This window comes from Cryptomeria japonica, chromosome 3 (assembly GCF_030272615.1).
Source record: "Cryptomeria japonica chromosome 3, Sugi_1.0, whole genome shotgun sequence".
Classification (NCBI taxonomy): domain Eukaryota; kingdom Viridiplantae; phylum Streptophyta; class Pinopsida; order Cupressales; family Cupressaceae; genus Cryptomeria; species Cryptomeria japonica.
This window is the reverse complement of record NC_081407.1, coordinates 830,337,648-830,348,689: the sequence shown is the minus strand read 5'-3', so window position 1 is coordinate 830,348,689 and position 11,042 is coordinate 830,337,648. Positions and strand designations below refer to the sequence as shown.

The window sequence follows — 11,042 nt, the reverse complement described above, 5'->3', positions numbered from 1 at the left end:
CAATAGACTTCCCAGCAGACTATTCTGCTTCTTTCCTTTGAGTGTGATCAAAGGTGACCCAAATGGCCTAAATTGAGGAAGACAGTCTAAATCCTCATTCACAATCTCATAAATAGGAAATGGAAAAGATCTTTTCATGTTATATCCCTGCAATATATTCTTGTAATTTATAATCCCACTTCCATTTTCTATTGGTGGCGATAGGAAAAAAAACACAATTGAAATAGAAAAGGCAAGCCCAAATCTAAAACAAATTTTCCCCTTCTCCAAGAAACCTCCCACGAACATTCTTGGATGAAGCCTTTGAGAACACAAGGTTAAGAAACAAGGTTTTTAGATCAGCGCCTTCTAAAGAGAAATTCACTCACTGCAACATCAGACAAAGTAGAATACACAACCTCACATTCTTGTTATTTTGTGGATTTGCACATGTTGACTAGAATTGGGCATATAAAGCTTTGAGTTTTAATCTTCGAATCATCTTAATAATCAATATTGTCTTTTTTGATGGAAATAGGATACCGGAAAATTATAGAAAATATACATAGAGACTATTATCTATTGTGGGTCAGTCTTAAACCCCACACACTAAACAACATAGAGACTATTATCTATTGTGGGTCAGTCTTAAACCCCAAACACTAAACAACATTTTAAGTCTGTTAGGAATCAAAGCTTAGTGTGTGTGATTTAAGCCCTCCAGTCCCCACCATTTCGCAAAGAAAGTCCCAACCCCACCAAATACAACAGTACATCATCAATATAAGATATTTTTCAATAAACATTTTAAAAATCAAATTGTATTGATATTATATCAAATATTAAAAATTTTATTAAATTGAAAAATACATTTTAAATTTGAGATTCTCAAAACCCAGTTCAATTGAATATCATTAATAAATGATGGTACATAAATAGGATCTCAGTTTGATATGTAAAAATCAAAAACTTTTTTAAATAAAAAGACATTTTAAATTTAATATCAGAATTTCTTATTTAAGAAACTGTCATACTACAATAATGACAATATAAACCAGGCAGAAAGTAGGTTGCAAATTCTGATGATAATTGCATAAGCACATTAGAGGGTCGATCATGGAGATGCATTAGGGTAAACGAATATTAAACGAAGTAACATGACAATAAGCCAAAACCCACGCATTATATGAATTTATGCCTCAATAAACTAAGCAGGGATCAAGATCTGAGGGTTTATTTGTCAGTTTGGTTTCAATCTAAACTGTTCTATTTCTTTCTTTTTGTACCAAATTCCCTAATGCTAGGGTTTCATTTAGGAAGCTAAAAGAACAACATATTCGCCTTGCCAAATCAATCCGAAATCCAAATATGAGAATATTGAAAATGTCATATATAAAAACTTTGCAAGTGGTACATGATCTAGAAACGTAATCTTATTTTAGTTGCATCACAGCAACATAGACCATGCGCTACTACATTTTTATATTTAGAATGTCCTCAGTCAGACTCTGTTTGTGAAACCCTACACTACACAAAACATAAACCAGTTTTGCAGGAATGCCAACACCCTTACATATCTGCATGCAAATGAAATGATTCCAATTTTCTGATATCAGACGTATCCACCAATGGATTCCTGCGAGCTCCACTATCCACTTCCTCTTCCTGCATATTAATATATATTGCTCAGAAAGATGCCGTAATCTTACTCATAGAACATATAATTGGAAAGACAATGCAAAATATTTTATACTCCTTTCTTTTTTGGCCGTTTCTCTCTTGCACGGGCATTTTGGAACCAGTAGAATACGTTCATGCCTTCCACAGCATCATGGGGGGGCTGCAGCTCAGCCGAAATGTGCTTTATTTGGTCATATCTGCTAGTGTCGTGGAGAGCCCAAGCAGTAGAAGACGTTCTTGCAGAAAATAGACTCCAATCTTCTCTTTCGAGCTTCATTTGGCTTCGATCTACAGCTTGCACTCTCCACACACCTAGCAGATATGATAATCCTGGGATCTGATAAGCCTCAATCTGAAGAAAACAAAACAATGGATTTATTTACAACATTGTACCGAATTGAAAAACTAGATTAGAGCAGCCCAATTCGTTTTATACCCTAAACTTGAAATACCCTAAACAAAACAATGGATTTATTTACAACATTGTACCCTAAACTTGAAATACCCTAACTGAAGTTACTTTAAAAAACCCTAGGGGGCTCAACCAGCTTAGCATCTCAGGTAAATCAACTTCAGATCCGCCCCTGCTGAGAGAGGTCACGCCCAGCTGAGTATCTCAGGTAAATCAGCTTCAGTCACCCTAAACCCTAAATCCGGCCCAGCTGAGAGAGATCGACCTAAACCCTAAAACTTAAAGAGCTCACCCAGCTGAGTATCTAACCGATGGTATGTAAAGAAAGGAGATGTGAGGTATAAATAAGCAGAAAGAACCCGACCAAAGTCAAACTACAACGCAAAGTCAATAACTTTTGGTATAAATAAAATTTTATTACATGACAGAAAAGAGTTCTAAAATATAATAAGAATACTAAATCAGTTACCATGTAGGTTATGTGTTGGGAGTTGGGAGTTGGGTAGGTTAGTTTAAAAAACCCTAGAGGGCTCACCCAGCTGAGTAACTGAGGGTAGACAAAGGACATGGTGTTGTAAATAAGTCAATTGCGAGGGAGTTTGAGAGAAACAACGGAGTCAATCAACTTTTATAAACATGAAAATTGTGTACATGACAGCGAAGAGTATGGAAAATTAATTGAGTTAAGAGGTAGGTTATGGGTTTGGATTTTGTATATCAAAAGAAAATTTTATGGGTTGGGATTTGGGAGTGTAAATTGGTTTAGATAAAAATTGAAAGATTAATGTCAAAAATCAAATTTTAAGAATGATTTTTTAAAAAGAAAAATTTAACTATTTTGTAAAAATAATATTTAGTTTAGGTATTAAAGATGATTTCAGTCAATAAAAGTAAGATAATTATTTATGATATCTTTGTACACATGAAGTGTAAATGTTAACCATGAGTGAAACGATAGACTCTATATAGACTTTTAGCTCTATAACATGGACATGATTAGTAGGATTAGAAGAATAATATGATAAATAATCAAGTTAACACAGTCTATAAACTAACTTAGTAGACATGATTAGAAGAATGTTTACACACAAATATGATAAATAACCATGTTAACATAGTTTGACACGATAGACTCTATATAGACTTTTAGCTCTATAACATGGACACGATTAGCAGGATTAGAAGAATAATATGATAAATATGATAAATAACCATGTTAACATAGTTTGACATGATTAGAAGAATGTGTACACACAAATATAATAAATAACTAGGTGAACAATGTCTAGAGTATCGGCATGGTTAGAATAATGTGAATGCATACACATATAAAAGTTCTTAGTTTTCATGGATAAAAGAACATGGTGAAAGACAATAATAGAACACATTCAAAAAATTGTTCGGTGGATATAAAATGTCAAGTTCTCATTTTTGTTGATGATATAACATGATGAAAGAGAATAATAGAACACATTCAAAAAATTATTGGGTGGATATAAAATCTCATTCCTAGAGACAAAGAAGACTAATATGGGAACAAAATAAGCTAGCAAATACACTTTTGTTTCTATTGAAAACAATAACTGAAAGTTTTTCTTAAAAATGCAATGAATTAATCCATATTGATAGTGAGTTAGTTGAAATATAAAAATTTAATAAAAACATAAATTATAATGATATAAAGAACATGTGACAAAAACTTATCCTATTATTATCTTAAAATTTAAAAATAATATTTAAACATTAGAAAAGACAAAAAAATCATTACACCAAGATATAATGTTATTATTAAAATTAAACCATATTCTTACCTACAATAAAAACATTAAAGTTTTAAATTTAATATTTAATTTTTAGTAAAAATAGAACACTAATATTTTTGCTCTAAATTTATAACTAAATAATATAAATTATATATTAATTATATTTAGCATTTATATATTATAATTAAATAAAATATTAATAATAATTCTTTCTAACAAAATAGCTCGCACAAGTAGGTGAGTTGGCTTGGGTGATGGGTTTGCTCCCTACTGATATTTTGTTTGACTCCCTCCTGGGTTTAAGAGGGGTTACTGCTTGTAGGTTGTGGAATCACTAATTATGAAGATCTGGCTAGAGAGTGACTCATTAAACATTATCAACTATTTAAAGGATGTTTAGGCTCCTACTTGGACAATCAAAATCTTAATGCTTGATAGCATTGAAATACTTAAATATTTTGATGATTATAAAATCTCCCATGTTTTTTGTGAAGGTAATAAAGTTGGTCACGCTTATGCTAATGTTAGAGTCAAGCAACCTAATATATAATGGTGGGGGACATGATCGAATCCCCATGGAAATTAAAAATCCCATTGCTAATGATAGTTGATTGCTTTTTGTAATGATGGCTCATTACACTTGGCTGGTGTGAATGGAAAGGATGTGATGTCCAATCCCCATTATGGGAGGAAAAGGTAGGACACTTATTTACAAGATTTCTTGTCCCTGTATTTATTCTAGTCTAGTTTTCACTTTCTTTCAATGATCTATATTTCTCTTGTTTGGTCTTTGACTCCTTGTTAGCTCTTGTAACATTATGGGATGGTAAGAGAAATAAGGAAGAGCCTACTGCTTATGAAAAATGGTAGAATAATCATCCTGTTTGGGATAAGATTTCAATGGGAGGCATTACTCTATATCTAGAGAAACTCCCTAGCCATGACCCTCTGGTGACAAATTATTTTCTAGAAGGGTGGTAAAATGGGATTTTGTGTGCGTATAAGGTTGAAATATAACTCACTAATGACCTAATTGTCAAAATCGCTTGGAATGTTGGTGGAGGACAAGAAATTTTATAGGGATCGAAAGACATCTAATGAAGAAGTCAATATCTTTTTCAAAGAACGAGAACAAGAGAGGGTTAAGAAAACTACTGATGGGGGTTATGACCATGAAACTATAAAATCCATTTGGGATGAAGTTGCAAAAGTTATCATGAGGTATATAACCCTTGATGGTTATTTTACAATCATGTTTAGCTATCATTTCATGATTTAGAATAATTATAGGCATGATATATGGATCTCTCTGCCCTTTTATCTTCTCTCTTCTCTATGCAATGGGATTAATGCACATAGAAAGAACCCTAATTCCTTGGTTCTCCATGAAGGCCTCATACTCCTTCTCATGGAACATGCTAAAGATTTATCTATTCAGCCTAAACCATCATTTTCTAAATGTAAAATTAACTTTGCCCAGAATATTCATAGGCTTTACTCTAATTTATCTACCGACCTTCAAGATGCCCCATCTAATGATGAAGATTGCTACCATCTTGGTAATTGTGAACTCCCTAAGAAGGACAATTCTACCCCCAATTCACCCCATGTATATGAAATAGATAAAGAGGACTTTGTTTATGTGCCCTTAATGGAGTATGCTTTCGACTCTTAAACCCCAAGTTTCGTTAAGAAGGGTAAATATTGGGTGGGTGAATCTTCTAAATCTTCAAAGTACAAAAAGCCTAAAGAGAAGAAAAAAGGCCCTAATTTGTCTCAACCTGTGATCAATTGATAAAAGGAAAACCACTACCGCCCATATCAAGAAGACTTTACAGAAATCACATGTGAATGTCAAAAATATGATGAATGAGGTGTTGGACATTGCTGATTCTAGGATATGTTGTTGTCATTGATGTCAACATATTCGTGCTCCAATGATTGTTGATTAGTTTATTGGTATTATGGATTGATACATGGAGTATTTATAGTATCACTATATTCTTGTGTATTGGTTTTTCTTATCTGAGAAGCGTAATTGATCATATCATATGATCCAGTTTTGCAATTTGTTTTTCTGATAAGTGCTTTGCAGAGTTCAGTATTTCCTCTGACATATTTCAGTGTGATCAGCTCATGAGTTGAGTCTTTGGGAGGTTGTTTAGGATGGTCTTGTGTATCTTCATTTTAGATGGTTCATGATTTGGCTCTCCACAAGTTATCTTTCTTCATGGTAGTTGTTGTTGTTTGAGTGTTCTTGAGTTTTAGATGTTGATTGATGAAGATTTAATAAGTGATGTTGGTGTAGTTGATGCTGATGATTATAATGTGCTTCCTGGTGTTTCTTAATTTTGTCCTATTTTTTGATGATCCACATTGATCATTGAGCGAGTTCTTGCTGATTTTGCTGAACCAATCATGTTCTTGGTGTTATGCGGTTTTCGTGGTGGTGTAGCATGTCGTGGTTGATCTTGGCGTGATTTCCATCGTTGTTGTGTGTTTGGAGATTTGAATTAGGTCCATGTTATGTCATGTATATAATTTTAATCATCCAATGGTTGATCTGTGTATCGTGTGATGTAATGTTTTAATTGTGAGTTGAGGGTTTAGCCAACCTTGTTGTCAAGGTTGATGAATTGTATAAATAGGTGATATTGTCATGTAATTTTGGTATCAAGGTTGTTTTTGCATTATCAGAGAGCGGTGTATGTGCGAACAAGTGATTCATCCTTCAGAATTGTGATTGATCAAATATTGGTGTTGCAAAGCAGACAATTGTTCTTAACTAGAACTATCATAAAGAATTTGCAGATGTTATTATTATAGTTCATTCCTTCTGGATTGTAGTCTGAATCTTGTTGTAAGTCAGTGAGACTTCCTTGAGTGTTGTAACCTTTTTGTTCATTATCCTTGAGCAGTGAGCGCATTCCCCATTGTAATATTTACACATACTACTGTAGAGTATCATCTTATTACGGATAGGTTCCAACCATGGTTTTTCCACATCAAAATCTTGGTGTTGTGTGTTTTGTTGTCAATTTTCTTATCTTTGCTTTTGTTGTATTTTATCAAATCTATATATGTGATTAAATTTGTTGATCTAGTGAAAATGGATTCACCCCCCTGCCTCTCAGTTTTCCTTCGGTGTTGTTGTTGGAAAATGCACACTCCAATGAGAAATTGTAGGTGATTGAAGGTATTGTCATTGATGGCAACCTTACAATCCTATGGCACCAGTAGGCATTGACACAGACACCGGCACTGGTAGATAGTTTACTGGCAGTAGCAAGATGATTACCGACACCCCAGCCAATAGGATTTTGTTTATTATATTTTGTATGTAATTGTAAAATATTTTTATAAGTCGTCAAGGTGAATTGTAATGGGAGTCATATATAAGTATTATATCTTGTAGGATCATTTATGTATGGAATGTAATAGGCAGATGCGAACATGCGAACATTAAGGCAGTTTTTGGAATAAGGTTTATGGAAGTTGTATGAGCTTAAACTGGTATTGAAGCTGGCATAGTAGATGCTGAACCAAAGTAGTACATGATATTGGATTTTCATAATCCATTTTGTAAGTCAGTCAGACTTCCCTTTTTGTAATTAAGTAGTGAGCTTTAGGCAGTTGGCCTTCTTGCATGTGCAGGCCCTTATTGTAAGTAATATTCATTTATTGGCCAGTGAGTGAATATTGTGGGTCACAAATCTCACCGAGGTTTTTCCCACACAGCGTTTCCTTGTTAAAAATATTGTGTTATGGTATTCTTTCTATGTTGTGGTTATTGATCTTATTTACTGCATTATTTCTAGTTTACTGGTACACTGTTTTGGAATGCAATTTTTTTAATAAGATTAGAAAATCTGTTAACCGACAAGATACTGATTCAGCCCCTCTCTCAGTATCTTTGGGAATCCTAACAATTGGTATTAGAGCCTAGTCCTTTAATTTCAAAAGACTAACAATTTGAGGAAGATTCTGGCATCGGTACAAATGGAAAATCTAAGAAAACAATTGGAAACAGCTCTTGCAGATTATGATGCAAAAAAGTTGAAAAATATGAAACTTGAAGATGATTTGAAGGCTGCACAGGAAATCATTCAAGGACTTCAAGAAAATCTCACTATTGCTAGGAACAAAAGAAGATAACTTCATGAGAAGATACAGAGTGATGATGATGAAAAAGAAACTCTTAATGATCATGTAAGCAAGATGAAGCAAGAAAACATGATCTTGAGGAACGAGATGCAAGATATGACTATGAGGTTTTTTCAAGACATTCAAGACCTAAAGAAGAATGAAGATGACTTGACTTGAAGAATCTGTAGCGTCCTAAAATTGTGACACTTGCAATTTCGACTGCATTTGGGTCTTCACGATGGCGGTGCAATGTTGAACCTGAATGGAGACCCCGAAACCTGTTTACGACATCAAAAAATTACATCTTTCTGCCCCTTGGCCTGATCCTCCTTGCACCTTGCTATCCCGGGAGGTGGCACCATGGCGCCCAGTGCCGTGGTCCCTGGCCCTATTTTGGGCCTGGTCTCTTGTTGGGCATCGGGTCTTCAAGTTTGCAATTTGGAAAATAATGCTCCTAGGTCGGCCTAAGGTCAGAAAAATCAATCTCCTAACCCTAATTGACAAGTATATAAACTACATTTCCCCTCTCAAAAAGGGGGTGGGAAAACATATGTATGCAAGAGGCGGAAGCGATATTCAAACATTCAAACATTCAAGCATTCCTTCAAGCAATTGAGCATTCTAGGTCTCCATTCAAGGCTAGGTGTTGCATTCAAGACAAGGATTCAACCATTGAAGAGGAGATCACCTACAACATACAACATACACCATCATTACACCTTCGCATGTAAGAATACAAACATTCTTACAACAAGGTATTAGTACTTGATTACATTACAATTTACAGCATTCTGATTTCTTGGTTAATTCCAAAACCGAGGTTTGACCTAAAGCCAAACCCCTAATCCCTAACCCCCCAATCATCATATCTTTTCTGTGTGTAGGTTGCAAGTACGCGGTTGTAATTGAAGATATGGAATCCTTGTGCAGAGACGAACAGATCCCCCTTCGTTTCGCGGATTTTTCGAAGGACCGTGTGCACTCCGAGCACCATTGTCCCGTCAACTTTCACTCAAACTTGCAGGACAGCGTTGTCTCAACATTTTACTGCTAATTTTAGGTCCATAGCTTCATCCCGTGTCCCTATCTCCGTCTACAAGTGAATCTTTCTTGCACTTACATACATTCCTAGTTCAATCCTTCTATCTACATTCTTTACAAAAGAGGGTATCCTTGTTGTCTCAACCCTTGAAACTCATTTAGAATCTAGTCTTGCATTGTGTGGGATTGGATCTTGTGGGTTTCAACCCCTCTTTTGAATGTAAAGTCTCTCCTAAGTGAAAACTGTCAATCCTAGTGACCTCCTTTCTCTCTCTTTTGAGTGGGGGAACACCTAGGGTTCGATTTTCCGCTTTACATTTTGGTGAACCCGACATGAACATCCTAATTCTGATTATTCATGGTTAGATCTGAAAAAAAAATTTGCTTCCTTAATTACATTTCCATGTTTGATCTTTTGCAAATTTTAGAGGTTAATTGCATAAAAACCCTAAATTTTCTTTTTAGTAATTGAGCTTGTGAAATGTTTAATTGTTAATGCTTGTTTCAGATCTACCCTTCTATTGCAAATTGTCAATTCATACTTGTGTTTTAATTCTGAAAATTAAGTGGTTAAGTGTCGAAACCCTAATTTTTAAAACCCTCTTGATTCAACCTTTGACCGATGGTTTCACTGATCAAAACACCTCCAAATCGGCTGTAACTTTGGATTCCACAACAAAATCACAATATCTCTCATCCCTGAAAATTTTGAAAAAATTTGCGAGCACCGTGTGCACCCCGAGCGCCATCGTCCCCGACATTTTTTCTGAAATTTTGGGAGCTAGATCTTACTATATTTTTCTTCTAGAATCCAGAATCTTGGCTGATTTCATCAATTCTAACACTTTCAAAATTAAAGTCAAAGTTGGTCTAGTGATTGCTTGGATTAAGGCTTCTAATCATTCAAAAAATTGTTGAAATTAAAATTTTGTGTTAAAATTGTGTTTCTTACTATCCTAAATCTGAAAAGTGTGTTGGCATTCATTCGAAATTTCAGTGCTTTATTCAAATTCTTGCAATTTGTGACTTTTGAAATTAAGTGTTTAATTACAACATCTTGATTTCCACTTTCAAAATTGAATTTTGCATGAAATTGAGTCAACTTTTAAATTTCAAAGCTTGCATTGCTTTCAGTATTCCCTCTAATATCATAAAATTCAAAATTTCAGTTTCCCTCTCTTTTTCAAAATTCAAATTTTGCATTTTTCAACAATCTTGGTAGGATTCAATTTTGAGATTGTAACTTTAATTTGGCCTATCTACAGATTGTAAAATCACTCAATTTTTTCAGATTAGCTTTAAAATCATCATAACTTGCATCCCTGAAAATTTCGAAAAAAGTTGCGAGGACCGTGTGCACTTCGTTCACCACAGTCCCCGACATTTTTTCCAAAATTTTGGGAGATTGTCATGATTGCATTTAATAGGTTAAATCTAGGAGATTGGCTGATTTTATTGAAATTTGCTACCTCTAAATTCAAAAATAAATTCAAAATTCAAGATTTCAATTTTTAAGATAACAATTAAAATTAAGCCCTACTTACACTATTCCCGTTAGACAAAGCCTTAGAATTAAGTCTTTCCAAGGTTTAATTACCGAGGAGATGGAACCTAATTTGAATGGCCTTTTTAACGAGGACACGTGTAATTCCTCTAATCCACTTAATGATGAAGAAGCTCTCCATGAGGTTTCTGTAGAACAACTTTCGAAATTGGATAACCAATTTGATGATTTTCAGCAATGGATGTCTCAAGAATATCCTGATAGTCAAGCTCTTTGATTAATTGAGGGTCTAAAACATATGGTTCAAAGTGATAAGAATGGAATTGATATTTTGCGTGGTATTGCACACATCATGGATTCGAATGTGATGCCTATGAAGAGTTGCGCCGAAACTTTAGGTTATACACAACCTCCTACTCAAGTCAATCATTCTACCCCTTTGACAACTTCTATTGCTAGTATACCTACTTTTACATCAAACATAATGACTACTTCAATACAAAACATTCCACCTATG

The 11,042-nt window shown here is 34.4% G+C and overlaps 1 protein-coding gene across 1 annotated transcript; it reads right to left on the bottom strand.

Moving 5' to 3' along the window:
* Positions 1 to 1,449: 1,449 nt before the first annotated feature.
* On the bottom strand, positions 1,450 to 2,366 carry LOC131054763 (protein WUSCHEL-like). Its single transcript, XM_057989355.2, has 2 exons — positions 1,733 to 2,366; positions 1,450 to 1,644 (listed from the first exon to the last, which is right to left on the bottom strand). The coding sequence occupies exons 1-2, from the start codon at positions 1,934 to 1,936 to the stop codon at positions 1,549 to 1,551; spliced, it is 300 nt and encodes a 99-aa protein (XP_057845338.1). The 5' UTR covers positions 1,937 to 2,366; the 3' UTR covers positions 1,450 to 1,548.
* Positions 2,367 to 11,042: the final 8,676 nt, after the last annotated feature.

Excerpts from the sequence above, each read along its gene's own strand:
- LOC131054763 (XM_057989355.2), bottom strand. The coding sequence starts at position 1,936 with ATGAAGCTCGAAAGAGAAGATTGGAGTCTATTTTCTGCAAGAACGTCT. Across the intron at positions 1,645-1,732 it reads AACGGCCAAAAAAGAAAGGA|GAAGAGGAAGTGGATAGTGG; the intron begins GTATAAAATATT and ends ATTAATATGCAG.